The following is a 24,247-nucleotide window of genomic DNA, read 5'->3' as shown; positions in this document are numbered from 1 at the left end:
ACTCCCAGACGTCAGAGAATACTACAAAGCAGTCCAACTCAAACGCTGGATTGAGCTAGCAACCCCAAAAGCGAACCCCACAATCTTTTTACTTTCTCTGAATTCCTTTGGCCTATCCGCTTTGGCAGAATTGTGGCTACATACTAAGCCGGGCCACAGGACCAAGAATTTGGACCAACTACTGTTAGGAGCTGCCGAAACTTGGAGCCTCCTATCTGTCTCGCTGGCGCCAGATACCTCGCCTCTCACCCCAATTGGTATTCTACCCTTTTGGGAGGGCCACTTTAAAACTGTCCCTGATACGATATGGCATAAACTTAGTTACTTTGAAGTCTTTGACGTACTAAACGACGAAGGGAACCTAGACATCTCTAAATTACTATCCCTTGCTTCTGACAAACCCCTAAACTTCTGTCACGTTCGTGTCAGAGTCCAGACACAGATTACAGGCTGCAGATAGCACCACTAAGGAGACAGGGGAAGGAGACTATCCCTGGCACTACGGTGGCTAGCTAGGCCCTGCCTACGGGTGGTGGTCAGCTGTCTCCAAGCTAACCTTGGCCCCGACGACTCCTGGCTCTCTAGCACGAAGACCTGACAGACAGACAGACAGGGCAAGAGCTGCAAGAAAGCTAGGGACTGGGGATTCTAGGGTGGTGACCCCTACAGAAATAAAGGTGCAGCTGCAGACAAACAAACAGGACGGGAGGTGTTGGACAACTGACACGCAGCACAACAAAGTACAAAACAAGAGGAATGAGGAGAGGAACAGTGGAGAGGTGAGGAAAGGGCAAACACGAGACTGGGGAAAAAATAAACTGGAACCCACCTCAAACAACCGGATAGTGCAAAGCAAACAGACGTGAAGGGAAGGGCAGAGTAGAAGTGTGGAGGGAAAACCAACTCACACACAAACAACACTCAAACTCCTTTTAGTCAGTAAGCACAAGCAAATAACTCCTCTTCCTCCTAAGGCCAAGAATTCTAGGTTGGGACCACAAAAACCGGCAACTGGTGGAGTCAGCCCTCTTCCTAATAAAGGCCCCCAGATCCTCCCATAGGATGATGGCGACCCATAACACCTGAGGTTAGACTCGTATAACCTCAAGTGTGTTCAGAAGTCCAGAACACTATGTGCACACTGATGGCTCAATGGTAGGGAACCCAGCAGCCGATCACAGAAGCCCGGATCAAATCCCCGACAGAACAGTACACCAACAAACAATCAGGTCATGACAACTTCCTCCATAATATGCACCTTGAAAGGACTACCCAGAACTGGTTTCAAACCCATTCCGTTAGGAAAAACTTCACGCCCTTTGAAAGATCCATTGTAGCTAACAATAAGTTCCTTCGCAAGACCTCACAAGTCTTATCCAAATATGTCAATCCCCCCAAGATCTCTAAACCTACATACCTTTCTTCATGGGAAATAGACCTACAAATTTCGTTATCTGAGGAGAAAATCTCTTCTGTTCTCTCACACGCTCACGGTTTCTCCACATGTGTACGCTTACAAGAAAATCATTATAAATTATTAACCAGATGGTACCACACACCACAGTGGCTACACAGGATGAAATTATCCAATTCAGACAAATGCTGGAGATGCCAAACTCAAGTTGGCTCTCTCCTCCATATCTGGTGGCAATGCCCGAAGATAAAGAATTTTTGGGATCATATTCAATCTACGATCCACAAATGTACAAACTCAAACCTCTCCCTAACACCCGAAATAGTCTTCTTGTCTCTCCCTTCAACTGAATACAAACCTTCTAAGAAAAATTTAATCTCCCATATGATAGCGGCTGCGAACTCTCTAATTCCGCTAAAATGGCTAGACCCCTCTCCCCCATCCACAACTGATTGGTTGGAAAAAAATGAACCAAATCATGAGATTTGAGGAGATAACTAGCTGGAAAGAAAGGAAGCACGATAAATTTGTGAAACTATGGTCTCCATGGCAAAAACTATTCTTGGTCTATACAGATTGTTTCTGGTATACTCCTCTGAGTAGCAAGATGGCCCCAGCGGGCCCAGACTTCTCCACTTCTTCCCAACCCCTTCCCCCCACACACCTCCCCTTATACCCTTATCATCAAGCCCTATCCCCAAACCTTGCTCTCCATTATCACCCTCACCCAACTTTAACCACCCCTCCATCCATACTCCATTCCACTGCTCTACCACCTTTCATTCTCTCCTCTTTCCCCTTCACCCCAAAATCCTCCATTCCCATCCTGCTCGCTTCACACACCCCCTTTTTTTTTCTCTCTTTTTTTAAATTAATTCTATGCACCAGTTGCCACTACTTTATGTCATGTCTCCCGCTATTTTTTGTGAACACTCCCACTATCACATAATCCTCCCCCATACACATAGAAATATGTTGATATCCACAAGATCAACTCACTATCATACTATAATCTGTCTTCATGTTTCTACCATATCTCCCTTTCAACTTTCTTTTAATACGTTTACATTGTACTACTTCAAAACATTTTGCATTGATGTTTTACAATTTTGTATGCTTATGTTTATTTGAAATAAAAAGTTATAAAAAAACTTATTTGGAGGCTCAAGGGTTGTGACAAATTTAAAAAAAAAAAAAAAAACCATTTATACTCACTTTTTTGTTACTCTTCTGGGCTGTGGCTCTGTGTCTCTTCCCATGTCAAAACATTTCAGCAATGAAGATCATAATGTCACCAATGACATGAAAATTTTGGTTTTAAGAGGGGATTTTAAATCAAGGAAAGATAGGAGGATTTATGAGTACAAGTTTATGACCTTCTTTAACACTCTCCAGAAAGGGATAAATCTCTCACATGGGTTCATGGCATCCTACAAAAAACACTGAACTGAAACAGCCATAAAAGACACTCTGTGAACTGGTAAGAACATGCAAACTGATGAATTGTTTAGTTGTATGTACCAATAACCTTCTTCCACCCTCCCTCCTCGAATCCTATGCCTATGTGTCCCTCTGTACATAAATATGCATCCTTCAGATGTCATCATTATTAGTTAGCCATTAAAAAAGGTATCAACTACTGAAGACTATCAATATTTGTTTTTTATATTTCCTACCCACTGGCTAACACGGTACAAAAACAAACATTTTCTTTAGTCTCTCAGTTTTTTTTTATTTCACTTATTTTTGTATTGGGGATGTATTGGCTTTTCATTTGTACAAATGAGAAGGTTGAAATCTCCCATACAAATTGTTTTGCTAATGTGGTGTGTGGATGAAACTAAGACTACTTGTTGGAAAAAAAAATTACAAATATGACTCAATTTGATGTACAATACATCATCTCATCATACCGTATTTCACAATTATTTACCTTCTATTGTATTACATTATTTCTAAAAGTGATCAATGTAGCAAATGATTCTTGTGACTGTGTCTTCCGTTAACTATTATCCATCTTTACTCAGCTTCACTTTCACAAATATACATGCTGTAAACTTCTTTTTGGCTACAGCAACAGATGAGTGAACCTCTCAGGATTAGTTTTGTTTGGGGTCACTCGAATCCAAGATTAGTTTCAGGTCAAACATGTTTGGTATGTAACACATTTAAAATGGGCTTAAAATATAGTGAATAACAATGTCAGGACTCCTAAGAACTTATTTATAAAATAGAGTGTATAACACTGTCAGGGCTCCTAGGAACCTATCTATAAAACATAGTGCAGAATACTGTCAGGGCACCTAGAAACCTATCTATAAAACATAGTGTATAACACTGTCAGGACTCCTAGGAACCTATCTATAAAACATAGTGTATAACACTGTCAGGACTCCTAGGAACCTATCTATAAAACATAGTGTATAACACTGTCAGGGCTCCTAGGAACCTATCTATATAACATAGTGTAGAACACTGTCAGGGCTCCTAGGAACCTATCTATAAAACATAGTGTATAACACTGTCAGGACTCCTGGGAACCTATCTATAAAACATAGTGTATAACACTGTCAGGGCTCCTGGGAACCTATCTATAAAACATAGTGTATAACACTGTCAGGGATCCTAGGAACCTATCTATAAAACATAGTGTAGAACACTGTCAGGGCTCCTAGGAACCTATCTATATAACATAGTGTAGAACACTGTCAGGACTCCTAGGAACCTATCTATAAAACATAGTGTAGAACACTGTCAGGACTCCTAGGAACCTATCTATAAAACATAGTGTAGATCACTGTCAGGACTCCTAGGAACCTATCTATAAAACATAGTGTAGAACACTGTCAGGGCTCCTAGGAACCTATCTATAAAACATAGTGTAGAACACTTTCAGGGCTCCTAGGAACCTATCTATAAAACATAGTGTAGAATACTGTCAGGGCTCCTAGGAACCTATCTATAAAACATAGTGGAGAACACTGTCAGGGCTCCTAGGAACCTATCTATAATACATAGTGTAGAATACTGTCAGGGCTCCTAGGTACCTATCTATAAAACATAGTATAGAACACTGTCAGGGCTCCTAGGAACCTATCTATAAAGCATAGTGTAGAGCACTGTCAAGGATCCTAGGAACCTATCTGTAAAACATAGTGTAGAACACTGTCAGGGCTCCTAGGAACCTATCTGTAAAACATAGTGTAGGATACTGTCGCATCCTGTCAATCCAATTTCTTGCTCTCTAAGGCAAACACATCCAAAGTTATGTAAAAGTGAAAGTGGCATTATTATACTCTAGGGAGTCTTCAAACTGCATAGTATAATAGGTGGATGCCCATGAGAGATGTAAAAAAAAAACATTCATACCCCTTACATGTTTTGGGCCTCCTCACAGAGTCCAGCACTCTCTCTCCACCTCCTTGGTGACATCATGTGTCTGGGGTTACCACCAAGGCCTGTGATTGGGCCTCGACAGTGACATGGGCGGGCAAGTTAAGTGTCATGTTATCTGAGGAGGCTCAGAAAAGGATGTTGGAAGGGGAATATGAATATTTTTTTTTTATTATTACTATTTACACCTCCCATGGGCCTTCACCTATTATACTGTAGGGTCTAAGGAGTATCAGCATATTAAAGCAATGTGGGGCCTTGCTGTTTGGTGCAATGGAGTCGTCCTCAGTGCTCAATATATGTTGTGAAATAAATTAATATCTTGGCAATGGAGGTACACATTTTTATGAGAAAAAAGGTGTAATATTCTAGTAACACCTGACCTATCTAACCAGATCTAATCTAACCTATCTAATATGGTGACAAACCTTCTTTAAAAGCAAAAACTTTAAAACAGGATTTTTAAGAGAAATCTTTTTTGCAGAGTGTAATTCAGTATGAATAAAAAGCGACAATCTGTAGGAGAAAATAGCTTTTAGGTGATACGTCAGAGGATGTTGCTGGTTATTAGTAATACCGCTGGTACATAGATACAGATAAGCACCTGTATCCAGATGAAGAAATGTGCCTGTATGTGCTACCACAATGCATAACATAAAGTACATACACGGATAATCCCAATAGGATGTCATGTCATTTCTGTCTGGTTCTGGAACTAAAGGAACAATCCATTTAACACATCTTTACATTTTTGTCGTATTTTCTCATTTTTCTCTTCTCTAATAACCAAAACCACAAGCCAGCAAAAGCAGCAAGCAAAGACTTGTGGTATTTCATAGAAATGGTGTAAAATATCTCCTGGATCTGCCTGGTTAACAAAAAAACAATAGATTTTTAGAAGATAAAAGTACATTTAAAGAGTAACTAAATTTTCAAAGAACTTTGGATTTTCTGCCAGTATTTGTGTCGTTGATACATTTTATACTATATTTTATTAACATTTTTTAATTCATTCTGTGAATACAGGGATATTGAACTACTAACCATGAGCATGAGACCTTATTACCTACCAAGGGAACTATCACATGTTATCGTACTAGCTGCCTATGTCCCCCCCTCTGCTAAAGCTGACTCTGCTTGTGAAGTCCTACATGCGTTGGGGAGCCAGCTGCAATCATCTCACCCCCTTGCCCTATAAAAAGTTACAATCAAAATTATTCAACCCCCATTGCAGATTAGGTTTATTAGTAGGGATCTTGAAATTTCAGGATCAATTTTGAAATCTGATTTCCGATCATTTTCCATTGTAACCCGATCTCGATCCCAATTCCGATCCTAATGCAAGTCAATGGGATTTTTTTTTTTTCTAAGCTCGTTTTCAAAAGCTATAAAAAGTTAACAAAAAAAATACATACAAATTCTTAGAATGCATAGAAAGAACAAGGGAACACTTAAATGGCCATGAAACATTGTTTTTTAATCACGAGGCACTCGCCATATAATAAGCCATGGCTGAGGTTCGCGAGTAGATAGATCTCAGATGTAGCAGAGCTGAGTATACTGTAAAGCAGGGACGAAGCAGAAGAGTAGATAGACAAGTCAATGTACAGTAATGCAGGTGTAGCAGAGTCCAGTATACGGCACAGCAGGGAGGAAACAGAATAGTAGATACTGCTACATCTCCATTACTGTACATTGTAGTAGTAGTAGATAGAGATGAGCTTGTACTATTCGAAACGGCAGTTTTGAATAGCACGCTCCCATAGGAATGAATGGACGCTGCCGACGCGTAGGGGGTTAAGCGGCCGGACGCCGGACGCTTCCATTCATTCCTATGGGAGCGTGCTATTCGAAACGGCAATTTTCGAATAGTACTCACTCATCTCTAGTAGCTAACATTGTTAGCTTTTCCCACAATGCTTGGACAGTAGCGAAGCATTGTGGGAAATAACCTTCAACCTCGAGCCCGCCTAAAAAATCCCGATCGCTCAACCCTATTTATTAGCAAAATCTAGAATGGGACAAAATACAACATGACCTATATCTGGACGGCCCAGTACAATGGACTGAATCAGTGAGGCCACATGGTCAGGATACTGTGAAAAGACTGTGCACAGAAGGGGCAGAATTACTAGGTTGGGCAAATCGACAGAGGATGGGAATGATGGGAAGCTTGTGCGTGCAGACATGTTGTCTTGGTCTTCATGCAGTCTGTACCCAAATAAAGAAGCAAAATGAAATGTAAATTCTGCTGAAATCTACAGATAAGACATGGCTGATGGTTGTGAGCACCAAGGCCTGTATGCTTTTATTAATACCTCTGCTGAGTCCTACTGTAATACATGAGTGGGAACCACTGCAACATCCAGGGCCAATACATTTAAAGGGGCACAACATCCAAACCCACCAACCCCTTCACTGGCTGCTTTGCAGGTGTCAGTTATATGCAATGGCTGATACTGTTCTCTAACACTCCCAAATGCCCCGTATGTTTGGGCCCCGGCACTTGCCCAGGTACACCTGATGCTGACACCGGCCGTGTCAGCACCACCAATCACGCCGCAGGACGTGCCGACTGGGACATGTAGTGTAGCGGAGCCCCTTGGATTCCGAGGTCATGGGTTTTTTTTTGTTTTTTTATTCAAAATTTTTGTTTTCTTGAGGTCATGTTTGTGCTCCGACTGGGTTATGAAGCAGGGTGTTAGCTGTCAGTTACAACTAACACCTGTTCCCTATGCAACAAACTTTCCCTAATATGGCCACTACATTATAGGGACCTGAGCCTATGCAATTTGTTACCATGAAGTGTGAGAAAATCCAGATTCAATGTGAATCGAATATTTCCTGAAATTCAATTTGCTCATCTCTAATGACGATGATGATAATGAACTCCACCAGACATAACAGGAGAACATCACAACTGCTTCTATGTATCAGTGCGATGGGCAAGAACTGGGGGTCTCTACTAGAAGTTACCCCATATATCACTAGTGATCACATAGAAAGCTGCACAGTTACATATCTTCTTCTAGCTGATATATACAGTATATCAGTGGGATATGTGATATACAGGAGGTCTCTACCAGCAGTGTTGGCCTATGTAGATAATGTGGGGGACGCTTATCACTAGTGGTCACATAGAAAGCTGCGCACTTACATTTCTGCTTCTTTATGACCCTCCCCCCACTTCCTTCCCATTCGCTACATGTAACATCTTCTAGAAAACCACAGCTCATGTATGTATCTATGGAAAATGTCTTTGACGTAAACAGAAAAGTGGTTTATGTAAAACCTCAAAATCTGAGATCACATAAACTTTCAGCTTTTCTCCACAATAAAGAGCTTATGGTATAAATCTGCTGGAGATATCTGAACTTACTAGATGTGAGACTTACTTTTTATGAGGATGACCATTGCTGGGGGCTGAGATACAATATTCAAAACTGGCAAACAGTTCCAAGAGGTAAAGATATGTATTTGGATGGATGAAAACAAGCAAAAATAAGAACACAATAGTTGCTTGCCGTACTACACATCAGACATCTCTATCGGGCAGCTTTCTAAAAACACTCTTTAATAAACTTATTGTCCCCATTCTCAGAATGTGACGGTAAAAGGTTTTTAGCAGAGATAATGGTTTGTAACAAATTTTCCAAAAATCTCAAATTTGGCCAAACAGGAGATTTTTGGGTTCCCAATTTACAAAACACTATTAGAAGTCTCTTCAGATCCCAAAGTGCAATAAGTGGAGGTTCGGGGAGGTGCAGTAAAGTAAAAAAATACTGATATTAACCTTCACTGGGATCCAAAGACTGAAGATGCTGAGGAATATGCACTGAATGGCATGAGGGGGTGCAGGACAGGTGACGGAAGGTGTGCCCTGCTGTGTGCCCAAACTGCAGTATATACCGACATGTATAACATTGTGGTACCCAGAATAATACCCCTTGATATGTTCTATGAGGGGTGTAGTTTTCAAAACAAGGATACTTTTGAGGGGTTTCCATTGTACTGGTACTTTTGGAGTTCTGCAAATGCAACATGGCACCTGAAAACTATTCCAGCCACATCTGCCCTCCAAACGCCAAATAGCGCTCTTTCCATTCTGAGTCCCACCATGTTCCCATACAGCAGATTATAACCACATATGGAGTATTGCCGTGTTCAGGGGCAATTGTTTAATAAACTGTGGGGGGCTTTTTCTCCTTTCATTCCTTGTGAATATGAAAACTTTGGGGACAATTTAGTAATTTTTCATTTACTCATCCCAATGTTAAAATTTGTAAAACAGATGTGTGGTCAAAATGTTCACTATACCCCTTGATAAATTCTGTGAGGGGTATAATTTTCAAAACAAGGTCACTTTTATGGGGTTTCCATTATATTGGTACTATGGGGGCTCTGAAAATGAGACATGGCACCTAAAAACTATTCCAGCAAAATCTGGAATTTTCCAACATCCTGTGTCACTCCTTCCCTTCAGTGCACTGCCATGTGTCAAAAAATCAGTTTACCACACATGTGGGGTATTTCTGTGCTCAGAAGAAATTGTATAACAAACTGTGAGATGATTTTCTCCTTTAATCCTTTGTGAATGTTTTAACTAAGGGCTAAATGAATGTATATATCCTGTATTTGGCTTCATCAGCCTTGAGCCCTGATCTCTGTAAATACTGGTAACAGTTATTTACCAGTGATAACTCACATATATCTGTATACACTAAGGCCATATTCAGACAGCATTGGACAAACCATTGGTGTAACCTGTTCAGCTGCATACGGACACAGTATACAACAGGGCTACTCTGTCAGCTTCTTTGAATGTTATGGCTAACAATATCTAATACATTATGAGGAAGATATAAGGTGGTGCTTCATGATATTATATACAATGAAGAGAGATATCTCATACAGATTGCCTTCTTGTGTCCAACCAGCAACTTCCTTATGACTGTTTCATATTCTCCTTTTAATGGCCACTAACTTTTTCAGCCAACTTAGTCTCATTTAATAGAGCATATGATTCTGGATTAAAATGTAAAATCTTTCAATCAAGAATGTAGTCACAGCCTCGCAATATATAATGTAGAAAAAATTCCTTTTTCCTTACTTGTTTGATGCGGTGAGACCGGAGAAGAATCAAAGTGATGCACGGAGAGCCTTCCAGTAAGGTGGTGAGGAAATGGCAATAAATGGATATCCAGCACTCTGATGCTTCTTTGTATAAAAAATATAACCTTTATTTCGGAGACATACTCCCTTTAAAATCAGCGTATATACAGGACATGCAGGGATGCAGACGGGATGGTGGAACGAAACAAAAAACCGACGCGTTTCGAGGTTTTACATCTTAGTCATGGTTTCAAGAATGTCTCCGAAATAAAGGTTATATTTTTTATACAAAGAAGCATCAGAGTGCTGGATATCCATTTATTGCCATAAAATGTAATGTACTTTATTTATTTTAAAAAAAAATGTTGCTGTTTTCTTCCTGAGAAATCTCCGGCTTCTAGCTAATTTGCTATTCACTCCCTGTTAGAAGGGACGTTACATCCTTAGTTATGACTATGAAACAAGACAGATTCACAATGAGGGGAGGGGGAGGTAGGGTCTCTTCTCTCTTCACATAGTAAATGGAAAGGGGGACTGATTTGTCTCCTAACCACTTCACACCTCTGCAAACAGCTCTCAATGATCACAAAGCCAGTAGTAATAATAATGGATGGAGGAGGGAGAACACTTCTCTTTATTGAGAGACAAATGTAAAATGTGCTCCAGCCATAATGGGGCTACAAGCTATAGAAAATGAAGGCTTATACAGCCAGAGGACAAGTTGCCCAGCAAGACCCTCAAAATTTCAGCATTTGATGAAAACTCAGATACCATTTACAGATGGTCAAGATGAGTTAAAAAATTAGCAAATGATCACAAAATCATTTATTAATATTATTACATTAAGGAAATCATTTGTTAAGTATGCCTGCAATTATGAGTCATAAATTCCCAGTTAGTCAGTGGACTTATCATCCAGTTCAGCATTTGTACGGTGACCTGACTGTCAGTGCCTCTCTCCTCTCTGTTGGTGTGGCAATAGGCCAGTAACCTCAGAGGGGGGGGGGGGGATTTGCTGGCAGTTCACGCTTTGGGTTCTGTTCACAAGTTGCTGTTTGGAAAAAAGCCACTGTGGTTTATTAGGGAGTGAGGGTTTCAATATCCTATAGGGCATATATAGGTGTATATACAATTGCCCCTCCCTAGTTATTTCTTCACTTTTGTATGGACTGAACAGGTGGAACACAATCGTTTTGTTTTACTTTTTGGATTGGTTTTAAAGGATATCAATAAAAGTGAAATTTTATGTGTTTATTTTTTGGGGGCAGATAGTGTCATTTGTCCCTCTGTGAACTTTCTAATATACACACATTTGTTTAAAATCAGTGAATTTTTGTATGCCTGCAATTAATCTTACAGAATTACACAGTTCTACAATGTAATAATAAAGTAAAGTAAAATTCAGTATATAAATGTTACGTCCTCACCCTTTCACCCTCTGGCTGTATTGTACGGCACAGGAGTCGTGTCTACTCCTGAATGTGGTCATTTTGTGTTGGCATGGTTAGGGTTACTTTTATATGGTTTGTGATTTACAGTCTATCTACCAATCGAGCCTGGGGCGAGTTCTGGACTTCCTATAAATGGGTCATCAGCCCACACGTTTGTTGCCTACATAGCGAGAGATGTCTGTTATGTTAGCCATTGGTATTGCCACCATATATAGTATATAAAATCTAACTAAAAATAATTTTTTTAATGTTTTTACAATAACAAAATGGTCATAAATTATTTTGAAAGTAAAAATCTATATAACCAGATATTATTATGTCATGGCCATAACCTGTGCCGGCACATCACCAGAAGGTATCAGGTATAACTAGCAAAGAAAAAGCTCTGCAAGAAAAAAATGTCTATGTACATATAACCGTCCAGGGCAACATATATGGAGTCATTGGATTAGTTACAGCAGTCATATAATGTACGGCATCTACCATTTTGTAGGGGTTAAACACTATAAAGTACTAAGATATAAGTGACACTCTATTCTCTAGTCTTCCTCTTGTGATACATTTATATACAATGTAATCCACCAGTATCTGGTATTGGTCATGCAGACATGGAATCATCATAATCCTGGTCCACAGAGAGAAGAACCTTGTCCTGGTTGTTGTCTATGGAAACCTTCTGCTCATCACTCAGGGGAATGGAGTCTAAGAACAGGAAAGACACAAGAGATAGAAATCTTTACACATGACATGGACAGCTCCAGTGTAAGCTTTATCTTATATAGTACATGTACAAACCTTCCCCAGATGGTCCCAGCTCTTTATGGTCATGTATATCGGCTTCTCCATCATTGTATAAAGGCTGAGACAAGTCATCGGTATCCACATCATCATATCCAGGGTCTTCTGGTGATAATACAAGGACATGTTATTATATAGTCATTATGTTTTAGGCTTTTCATTGATCAGTTGTGACATTTATATACAGTACAATGTTATAGACTGATACTATATATCACTACTGGACTGTTTTACTACTGACCAATCCCATTATATATAGGATGACATCCTGCACTCCATACAGAATAACCAATAAAACATAAACCATTATATATTAATGAAAAATACAATTTTGGCCCCCAGTGCATCTGGTATAGCACAGGACAGTCACTGTATTTTATACAGTTGTATATCAACCTAGCTAAGAATTGATATAATATACTGGTAGGTTATTTATATACTGTAGAAACAGTGGGCAACAGTAAGCCATGCCAATCACTATCAAGCTTCATCTTCTCAATCCCCAATCCCCTTACATTATCTTACTGCAACCTGACATCTGCTTCTGTGTGGGCACATATAACCCGGCTCACACAGCTAAAAGGGTCCTAGTACAATGCAATAGCCAGGCAGACTACAGACAGGAGCCCAAGACAGAAACAATCAGAAACAATAGCCAGGAAGCAGACTACAGACAGAAGCCCAGGACAGAAACAATCAGAGGCAATAGCCAGGCAGCAGACTACAGACAGGAGCCCAGGACAGAAACAATCAGAGGCAATGGCCAGGCAGCAGACTACAGCCAGGATTCCAGGACAGAAACAATCAGAGGCAATAGCCAGGCAGCAGACTACAGACAGAAGCCCAGGACAAAAACAATCAGAGGCAATAGCCAGACAGCAGACTACAGACAGAAGCCCAGGACAGAAACAATCAGAGGCAATAGCCAGGCAGCAGACTACAGACAGGACTCCAGGACAGAAACAATCAGAGGCAATAGCCAGGCAGCAGACTACAGACAGGACTCCAGGACAGAAACAGTCAGAGACAATAGCCAGGCAGCAGACTACATACAGGACCCCAGGACAGAAACAATCAGAGGCAATGGCCAGGCAGTAGACTACAGACAGGAGCCCAGGAAAAAAAAAAACAAGAAAAATGGGCAGGGCACTAAGGTACTATTGAAAATACATTTATGTGGGAGATATTAAAGCAAATCTATCATTTGATTTACCCAAATTTTCCCAACAACATGTTGGAATGGCCTTTAGAAAGTCTATTCTAGTCCTAGTTTTCTTCATTAGTTCTTCAACTGCATTTTTGAAAAAAAACAACACATTTTTCTTATAAGCAAATGCAGTGCACGGAGCACAGGGAGCATTCCCCCTGTGCTCCAAGCACAGCACTGTCATCCCCAGTATTCCACCTCCTTCTGCTTTACTTGCCCCTTCTTTGCTAAGACATCCTCCTCTTCTTAATCTTCACTGCATGTCCATCAGCAATCCTCCAATGCGCAATGCAAATCTGGGCCTAGTGTACAGCGCATGCACGGGATTTGCCCCCTATCCTATGTGGACAGCTTTTGCACTCTCATAATACATGATGTGAGCAGAATTTTAACTACTTGGACATTAGAAAATGTTATGGCTACCCCTTTTAAATCAGTTTATTCAGACATATGAGGATACATAAAGTGGGGGAACAATTTGTGAGCCAATAGCTAAAATAAACGTTCACGCATAATTCGGGAATCCAAGTCTTCTGGGAGCAGCTGATCATCTAGACATCTTGTTTTACAGGTAGTTACTAAAGTTTAGGATCCAAGGTAATATATAATACAATGATTTTACATTGTATTAATATTTTGTCCCAAACAGTATTTTATACACACATCTCAGTAAATCTTTTCCATTTCTCTCACCTATAGCGGTTGATCTATCATTGTTCTCATAAGATAATCCAGCGTCATCGTAGTCATATTCTGAAGTCTTATCTAAAGAGAAAACTAAAGTATAAAAATTCTATAGTATGATTTTTTATTTTAATAAACCTTAAATAATGAAACATATTACTTATGTATATTTACATGCGTTATAGACAGCCATTATACAGTTATAAACAATTTAGTGAAAAAAATGCAGTATATATACAGTCATAGCAGCGACAGAGATAGATATAATAAATGATAAACACTAAAGGGTTAAATAATATAACATTGCATGCTTTCATCTGTAACCTGAGGCTATTTTACTAGCATCTTTTCCCAGAAGCCTTTTTGGACTGCCCAGGTATTCCCCTTCTTACACCGCTCAAGACAGAGGCTTCCTCCTCTGGCTTTGTAAGACTATCCTTGTTCAGGGCGGCTGATAGTGACTCCCCTTCATTTATATATAGTTTGCTTAATGCTCCATCCTCTGATGATAAGCTTGACATTATAGCCACTATAGGGTTAAACATCGAGATATTAAAGACAATTTCATCTCCTTAATGATAAGCAGTAGAGATGAGCGAACACTATTGGAAACTGCCGTTTCAAATAGCACGCTACCATAGAAATGAATGGAAGCGGCCGGCACGCAGACTTTGCCGGTGGCCGGCCGCTTAACCGGCCGGCTACGTCCATTCATTTCTATGAGTGCGTGCTATTCGAAACGGCTGTTTCGAATAGTGTTCGCTCATCTCTAATAAGCAGACTTACTTGGTGAATTCTCTCCATCATTTGTGAGGTCTACATCATCATATGAAGGAATCCGGTCACTCTCAGCTCCTAGGAATGAAAGGTTCAGTACAGGCAAATAGATGTATAAGTAGACTAGACAACTAATATCCTGTAGTAGGATTAATAAAGAGAATTCCAATATTACAAAGTGATTTATTATATAGATTTTGTTTCTTAGAAATTAAACAAAAATACAACAAAAACTTCCATTTTATACAAGACTAGAAATGAGATAACTATGCACAAATATATCTGCTATGGACACTGTCATAAACATCCTGTAGGAAATTCACCAAGACCAGTGTATATTACCCTTGTGTCTATAAGAGCCCCAGGACTGCCATAGATTCTTCCATCACTTACACCACTTCTGTTTATGAATATGGTTGCCTTTGCATGATGTAACGTGCCCTGTGATCTGGCACGTATATGGTGTGTGAAAGTTTGCGCGCCGTAAAAGCTCCCATTGATTTCAATGGGAGTTAGGATCGTATACGCCGTGTTATTTTGCATGTTATACATCGTTATAGTCTATGGGGTCCGTGCGCTTTAACTGCACAGCGCTCCTCCTAAACACTCTCCTCCTGCTACTCGTGGACTTGGTGACTCTCCTTTAGTCAAATAGTGGTTTCCCCTGAAACGAGCATTTTTTCCCATAGACTATAATGGGATTTGATAATCAATCGAGTAGTCGAATATTGAGGGGCTACTCGAAAGGAATATCAAATCTCAAATATTTCACTACTCGCTCATCTCTACTAAGCAGCTCTCTGCTAAGAGCTTTTCTATATAAAACACAACTTCATCTCCAGTATATATTACCTTCCTCACGTATCTCATCACTTCTGTCCTCAGATGTATAATATTCCAATTTTTCTTTATGATCAACTGCAGGAAACAATGCACAAGCTCTTCAGATACTGAATACTGTAATAAGTTAGTCAGCGATGTTGGAGACTTGCCATATTTTTGGGACTATTAGAAGCCTCACTTTATATCACCCCGACAAGTAATAATAATCCTAGATAAACACCCAGTGTTACATTTACTCAGTAACATACAGTAGGAGCCTGGATTTTATCTTGTAGATATTACTACATAGAATAATTACAATTTACTTACCAGATCTCTGGGACAAGCTCTGTCTTTTTACCATAATTTTTAATTCCACATCTTCATAGATCGGGTCATGGGATGGAGCTGAAGTGACATTTCTGAGGACTGAGCAAAGAATATATATGAAGAAATCCACAGGTCTCCATAAATAATGAAACATCTCACATCAGACACAATGTCCTCCAGTATTCCCATTCATCTGTATGCAGTATATGAGAAGGATTTATTGGACATACAGTGTTGGTCAAAAGTATCGCCCCCCCCCCCTGCAATTCTGTCAGATAATACTCGTGTTCTTCCAGAAAATGATTACAAGCACAAGCTCTTTGGTATTAATATCTTCAGTTATTTTTCTTGCAATGAAAAAACACAAAAGAGAATGAAAAAAAAAAGTCAAATCATTGATCATTTTACACAAAACTCCAAAAATGGGCCGGCCAAAAGTATTGGCCCCCTCAGCCTAATACTTGGTAGCACAACCTTTAGACAAAATAACTGCGCACAACCACTTCCGGTAACCAGCAATGAGTTTCTTACAAGGCTCTGCTGGAATTTTAGACCATTCTTCTTTGGCAAACTGCTCCAGGTCCCCCCTGAGATGTGAAGGAGGCCTTCTCCAAACTGCCATCAAGAGATCTCTCCACAGGTGATCTATGGGATTCGGGTCTGAACTCATTGCTGGCCACTTTACAAGTCTCCAGTGCTTTCTCTCAAACCATTTTCTAGTGCTGACCTGAAGTGTGTTTTGGGTCATTGTCCTGCTGGAAGACTCATGACCTCTGAGGGTCCTACATTATGCTGCAAAATTTGTTGGTAGTCTTCAGACTTCATAATGCCATGCACACGGTCAAGCAGTCCAGTTCTTTTCTTTGAAGGCCTCTTTTTTCCCCTGTAAACTCTATGTTGATGCCTTTTCCTACTTTTGTCTCATCTGACCAGAGAACATTCTTCCAAAACATTTTTGGATTTCTCAGGTAAGTTTTGGCAAACTCCAGCCTGGCTTTTTTATGTCTCTGGGTAAGAAGTGGGGTCTTCCTGGGTATCCTACCATACAGTCCCTTTTCATTCAGACGCTGACGGATAGTACGGGTTGACACTGTTGTACCCTCGGACTGCAGGACAGCTTGAACTTGTTTGGATGTTAGTGGAGGTTCTTTATCCACCATCCGCACAATCTTGCGTTGAAATCTCTCGTCAATTTTTCTTTTCCGTCCACATCTAGGGAGGTTAGCCACAGTGTCATGGGCTTTAAACTTCTTGATGACACTGCGCACGGTAGACACAAGAACATTCAGGTCTTTGGAGATGGACTTGTAGCCTTGAGATTGCTCATGCTTCCTCACAATTTTGCTTCTCAAGTTCTCAGACAGTTCTTTGGTCTTCATTCTTTTCTCCATGCTCAATGTGGTACACACAAGGACACAGGACAGAGGTTGAGTCAACGTTAATCCATTTCAACTGGCTGCAAGTGTGATTTAGTTATTGCCACCACCTGTTAGGTGTCTCAGGTAAGTAACAGGTGCTGTTAATTACACAAATTAGAGAAGCATCACATGATTTTTCAAACAGTGCCAATACTTTTGTCCACCCCCTTTTTTATGTTTGGTGTGGAATTATATCCAATTTGGATTTTTGACAATTCTTTTTGTGGTTTTCCATTGAAGATAAATTAAATAAAGATAATAATACCAAAGAATTTGTGATTGAAATCATTTTCTGGAAGAAAATGAGTATTATCTTACAGAATTGCAGGGGTGCCAATACTTTTGGCCAACACTGTATGTATAGGAACTAATGCTCGGACATCTATATACTGTAAGTCATATACACAGAGTAGATCAGACAGAATATACAGTTTGAAGAGAGAACACATCAAGAAAACACGACAAAGATGTCCCTTTACCCTCCATGTACAATGACATCATATATGGAAAGCAAGAACTTAATGTATAATACTTTATTTACAAAACCATAAGTATTATAACTTTTAATATATTAGTCGCATACCTCCCAACTTTTGAAGAACCGAAAGAGGGACAAAATGTGCGGCGCGCATAGCACGCCGCGTCAAATTTAGCCCCGCCCACTTTTGTGTTGACCCCGCCCACTCGTTAATTTTTCATGTGCCCGCACACAGTATAATCCTCCTACAGTCACCCGTAAATTATATGTCCCCCCTCTATCTCTCCCCCAGTTTCATATACACCCTTCATCTGCCCCAGTTTCATGTCCCTCTTCCATTTCTGCCCCCAAATTCATGTCCCTCCATCTCTGCCCCCAGATTCATGTCCTCTCCATCTCTGCCCCAGATTCATGTCCCTCCATCTCTGCCCCCAGATTCATGTCCTCTCCATCTCTGCCCCCAGATTCATGTCCCCACATCTCTGCCCCCAGATTCATGTCCCACATCTCTGCCCCAGATTCATGTCCCTCCATCTCTGCCCCCAGATTCATGTCCCTCCATCTCTGCCCCCAGATTCATGTCCCCCATCTCTGCCCCCAGATTCATGTCCTCTCCATCTCTGCCCCCAGATTCATGTCCCCACATCTCTGCCTCCAGATTCATGTCCCACATCTCTGCCCCAGATTCATGTCCCTCCATCTCTGCCCCCAGATTCATGTCCCTCCATCTCTGCCCCCAGATTCATGTCCCCCATCTCTGCCCCCAGATTCATGTCTCCCATCTCTGCCCCCAGATTCATATCCCCCATCTCTGCCCCCAGTTTCATGTCCACTCCATCTCTGCCCTCAGATTCATGTCCTCTCCATCTCTGCCCTCAGATTCATGTCCTCTCCATCTCTGCCCTCAGATTCATATCCTCTCCATCTCTGCCCCCAGATTCATGTCCCCCATCTCTGCCCCCAGTTTCATGTCCACTCCATCTCTGCCCCCAAATTCATGTCCCCACATCTCTGCCCCCAGTTTCATGTCCACTCCATCTCTGCCCCCAGATTCCTGTCCCTCCATATCTGCCCCCAGATTCATGTCCCCCATCTCTGCCCCCAGATTCATGTCCTCTCCATTTCTGCCCCAGTGTCATGCCGTCCTCTCCTTCATCTGCCCCCAGATTCACGTTCCACCTCCACATTAAACTTACCTTCTCCTCCGCTCCCTCGCCGCTCTCTGCCCGCCTCTCTCCCTGACACATGCGGCTGAAGCTGCTCGCGTGCTCGCTTCGCCGCTGCGTCTCTCTCTCGCTGACACATGCAGCCGAAGCGAGGAGCTGACCTGTGTCAGCTCCTCGCTTCGCCGCTGCCGCCAGCTCCTGGCTTGTAGACGCGATGTACAAGCCAGGAGCCGGCGGCAGCAGCGAAGCGAGGAGCTGACACAGGTCAGCTCCTCGCTTCAGCCGCATGTGTCAGCGAGAGAGAGAGAGAGACGCAGCGGCGAAGCGAGCACGCGAGCAGCTTCAGCCGCGTGTGTCAGGGAGAGAGGCGGGCAGCGGCGAAGCGAGGAGCTGACCTGTGTCAGCTCCTTGCTTCAGCCGCATATGTGTTCAACTCAGATCTGCGTCCTCTGGACGCAGATCTGAGTTGAAATCGGGACATACCTCCCTCCAACCGGGACCGCGGGACATGTCACCCAAATCGTGACTGTCCCGCGGAAATCGGGACGGTTGGGAGGTATGTAGTCGGGATGTATCATCATTTTTTTAATGTATTAATTAAAACCAGATACTGAGATACATCAGTTTTAAAAACCTTTTTCTATTTTCTGAATATAGATATTTGTGTGTTATTCTCTATACATTCTCATTGGAGCTGCCATCTTGCCTGAGCTTCTCCTCTGCTCTGATAACAGCATTTAGTGATCTGCTTTACAGCAGTCTCATGGCCATAGGCAGTAATAAACTGGAGACAACTCATTGAGGTCTATGGAGGGGATTTCTAGACATGATCTGTGCAGGGGGAGGAGATGAGATGTGACATCATCTATATGATGATGATGATGATGATGATGATTATTATTATTATTATTATTATTATTATTATTATTATTATTCTCACCTTTTTTATACCTCTTAGATTGTCTTATCAAGTATATTATTATAATGACTGCAATACCAAGAAGGAGGAAGGAGATAATGGAGACGGTAAGAAACACATCTGAGATAGGAGAAGTTGGACTTGGTGTTGTATGTGTGACTATAAGAAAATAGAAATAAAATCAGGAATAAAATACTGACATTTATCCATTATGTATAGCAGAACATACAATAGAATTGATAGGAAACAACATATCAGCATATTATGTGTATTATTGTAGATCAGATTAATCATATCTATAGCAGATACCTGTGGTTACTGATATGTCCTCTCTTGTCCGTGTGACTGAACATGCTCAGATACTGGAGGTGTCTCACAAGTTAAGCAGCTTTTCTAAACACAACATGGTTTCATGACAAGTTACCACATAGCGATACATTATCTAGTTATAGGTGAATCTTGTGAGATTTGTCTTACAAGCTTAGTGAGGTTCTCCTGCAGGTTTCAATTCAGGAATCAGAAGTGCTATTATTATATTCTAGGGTCATTTCAAGCCCAAACACAAACCTCAGAGGTTCCCTAAAGCCGCTGACATCACCCAGAAGGCCAGAAGAAGCAGGAAGAGACTGGGAGAGAAGACTGTGCACTGCCGCAGAGTACCAGAGAGCTGAGGAAAGGTCCTCTGATCATTATACACTGGGGTCTAAGGAGAACCAGGGGTATAACAATGATTTATGGGTGGTGAACCCCAAAAACCTTGGGTTCATCTGAGCACATTTTTGTGTATTACATGTGTTACATAGTAACATTGTTATATTAGAACCAGTCAGTCATTTCTATTGCATAATATTTCTGTTATTGTGTCTTTTCCTAATATTTTACCTGGTGTTGTAGTCAACACAGTCGGGGTAAAATTGTCCTTAGGATCTATAAATGACAAATCAGAAGCCGATATAAAAATAAAACCAAATCCATTACATTTCCTATTCAGCAGATGTGTATAGAAATATGTCAGATAATATCTTTGGATAGTAACTAGAGATGAGCAAACATTGAAATATTCGAGATTTGATATTTGTTTTTCAGTAGAGCCCCAATATTCGACTACTCGATCGAATATCAAATCCCATTATAGTCTATGGGAAAAAATGTTCGTTTCAGGGGAAACCACTATTCGACTAAAGGAGAGTCACCAAGTCCATGAGTAGCAGGAGGAGAGGGTTTAGGAGGAGCGCTGTGCAGTTAAAGCGCATGGACCCCATTATAGTCTATGGAGTCCGTGCGCTTTAACTGCACAGCGCTTGCAGTTGCGCTCATAAAAAGTAAGCTCCCTCAGAACAGCAAGCTGCCAGCTCTCCAGACTAGCAAGGACGAGCCTGTGGCAGAACCAGTATTGATTTGCTGCAGGCTCGTCCTTGCTAGTCAGGAGAGCTGGCAGCTTGCTGTTATGTGTGAGCTTACTTTTTCTCATAGGAATGAATTGATCAGCGTTGATCGGCCAGTGTACAGCATTCGGCCAATGAACGCTGCTTCTGCCGAATTGGACGAATGCTAGGAAACACATCTTTGTATTTGAACTGAATTATTAGTTTTATTTTCACATTACTTTATGTGAGTGACAACACTCTCATCTTGCCAAAATCTGGCCTTTCTGTGTTCATTAATTGATCAATATTTCAGTAGGGTCTTCAGTAGGCTTTTGATTCTACAACATGGTTAAGCAACAGAACTTTTGTCAGGGACTGTAATGACCCAGAGTAACCTCCTCCCAGACAGATATAAGGTGACTAAAGTTGTCATTGGCTGCTTCAGATCGGTCACTCTCAGACACTGAAACTAAGACAATGGCCGAGAGTCTCTAGTTGGACTTGTTTGGAAATATAGTAAAATGTCAATGTACAAAAAGTATATTAAACACCTCTTCAGAGCAATCTGGGCACATTCTATTTTACCCAAATGAAATCTGATTCCCAATTTTAGAGAATGTGACCAGAACCCATTTTGGGAGATTAGCTCATCTATAGTGATTTATATGGGTGATAAAGTGACTATTTCCCTCAGGACCTTATGTATAATATATAATCAGATCTACCATAATGTATTCAGGAGCTATATAACATTATTACACAACTTCTTATACTTTATGATCTTTAACCTGCTTATACCAGACTATGAAGATGAAACCATAGAGGATATATTACATTACACATACATAATGAGACACATTATAAGGAGTCAATACCATTACATATAACTCCAGCATCTTCCTTATGGTGACAGTCACTTGGATTCCAGCGTTGAGACCAACAATCCTGCAGAGCTCGCTCATATCCTTTACATTGCACCTCACTCAGCCATATAGGACCAGATCCATCTCCAAACATGGCGGCCTCTGTAGTAGCATTCATAGCTGAGCCACATCCTATCTGTCTACAGACGACTTCTGCATCCTTGATATCCCAAGCATCATCACACACTGTTCCCCACTGTCCCTGGTAAAACACTTCCACTCGGCCTGAGCAGATGTTTTCTCCTCCGATGAGACGAATCCTGTCCTTATCTAGTATTATAGTGGATGGGAGGAAAATAATAGAGATGTTATAGAGGTGACCCTGCTTTATACACTGCTCAAAAAAATAAAGCAAACACGTAAGTAACACAATGTAACTCCAAGCAACACTGATTGACAATCAATTTCACCTGCTGTTGTATATGAAACTATTGAAGCACGTATAAAGATTTGAGGAACCTAATATTTGTTAATTACCGTGAACAACTTGGAATAGCTTAGGTAATCTTGATGTAACATATACATTATGGGGATGTCATACTTGCAAATAAATATATTTTTCCTTGGGTAGGTTTGATTACAATAGTTGATGGTTTAATAATGACTAGAGATGAGCGAACACTAAAATGTTCGAGGTTCGAAATTCAATTCGAACAGCCGCTCAATGTTCGAGTGTTCGAATGGGTTTCGAACCCCATTATAGTCTATGGGGAACATAAACTCGTTAAGGGGGAAACCCAAATCCGTGTCTGGAGGGTCACCAAGTCCACTATGACACCCCAGGAAATGATACCAACACCCTGGAATGACACTGGGACAGCAGGGGAAGCATGTCTGGGGGCATAAAAGTCACTTTATTTCATGGAAATCCCTGTCAGTGAAATGCATTGGCCAGTGCTGATTGGCCAGAGTACGGAACTCGACCAATCAGCACTGGCTCTGCTGGAGGAGGCGGAGTCTAAGATCGCTCCACACCAGTCTCCATTCAGGTCCGACCTTAGACTCCGCCTCCTCCGGCAGAGCCAGCGCTGATTGGCCGAAGGCTGGCCAATGCATTCCTAGGCGAATGCAGAGACTTAGCAGTGCTGAGTCAGTTTTGCTCAACTACACATCTGATGCACACTCGGCACTGCTACATCAGATGTAGCAATCTGATGTAGCAGAGCCGAGGGTGCACTAGAACCCCTGTGCAAACTCAGTTCACGCTAATAGAATGCATTGGCCAGCGCTGATTGGCCAATGCATTCTATTAGCCCGATGAAGTAGAGCTGAATGTGTGTGCTAAGCACACACATTCAGCTCTACTTCATCGGCTAATAGAATGCATTGGCCAGCGCTGATTGGCCAGAGTACGGAACTCGACCAATCAGCGCTGGCTCTGCTGGAGGAGGCGGAGTCTAAGATCGCTCCACACCAGTCTCCATTCTGGTCCGACCTTAGACTCCGCCTCCTCCAGCAGAGCCAGCGCTGATTGGCCGAATTCCGTACTCTGGCCAATCAGTGCTGGCCAATGCATTCTATTGGCGTGATGAAGCAGTGCTGAATGTGTGTGTTTAGCTCAACTACACCGGTGGAGTAGTTGAGCTAAGCACACAGATTCAGCTCTGCTTCAATCAGCGCTGGCCAATGCATTCTATTAGCTTGATGAAGCAGAGTGTGCACAAGGGTTCAAGCGCACCCTCGGCTCTGATGTAGCAGAGCCGAGGGTGCACTTGAACCCTTGTGCACCCTCGGCTCTGCTACATCAGAGCCAAGGGTGCACTTGAACCCTTGTGCACACTTGGCTCTGCTACATCAGAGTTGATGGTGCGCTTGAACCTTTGTGCACACTCTGCTTCATCAAGCTAATAGAATGTATTGGCCAGCGCTGATTGAAGCAGAGCTGAATCTGTGTGCTTAGCTCAACTACTTCACCGGTGTAGTTGAACTAAACACACACATTCAGCACTGCTTCATCACGCCAATACAATGCATTAGCCAGTGCTGAT

General features: G+C 41.5%; 1 protein-coding gene across 1 annotated transcript in view; it reads right to left on the bottom strand.

Moving 5' to 3' along the window:
- Positions 1-11,968: 11,968 nt before the first annotated feature.
- The window catches only part of LOC142214520 (scavenger receptor cysteine-rich domain-containing protein SCART1-like), a 65,646-nt gene continuing 53,367 nt past the window's right edge, over positions 11,969-24,247 (bottom strand). Inside the window, exons 9-18 of the mRNA XM_075283468.1 lie at positions 22,308-22,593; positions 20,852-20,896; positions 19,991-20,128; positions 15,989-16,087; positions 15,689-15,754; positions 14,846-14,914; positions 14,039-14,152; positions 13,382-13,459; positions 12,166-12,273; positions 11,969-12,072 (exon numbers count right to left, since the gene is read on the bottom strand). Of these exons, the coding sequence (XP_075139569.1) occupies positions 11,969-12,072; positions 12,166-12,273; positions 13,382-13,459; positions 14,039-14,152; positions 14,846-14,914; positions 15,689-15,754; positions 15,989-16,087; positions 19,991-20,128; positions 20,852-20,896; positions 22,308-22,593 (1,107 nt within the window). The remainder of the gene's footprint in view (positions 12,073-12,165; positions 12,274-13,381; positions 13,460-14,038; positions 14,153-14,845; positions 14,915-15,688; positions 15,755-15,988; positions 16,088-19,990; positions 20,129-20,851; positions 20,897-22,307; positions 22,594-24,247) is intronic.

Source organism: Leptodactylus fuscus, chromosome 7, assembly GCF_031893055.1.
Source record: "Leptodactylus fuscus isolate aLepFus1 chromosome 7, aLepFus1.hap2, whole genome shotgun sequence".
Taxonomy (NCBI): Eukaryota; Metazoa; Chordata; class Amphibia; order Anura; family Leptodactylidae; genus Leptodactylus; species Leptodactylus fuscus.
The sequence above is the reverse complement of the archived record's forward strand: the minus strand, read 5'-3'. Positions and strand labels throughout refer to the sequence as shown.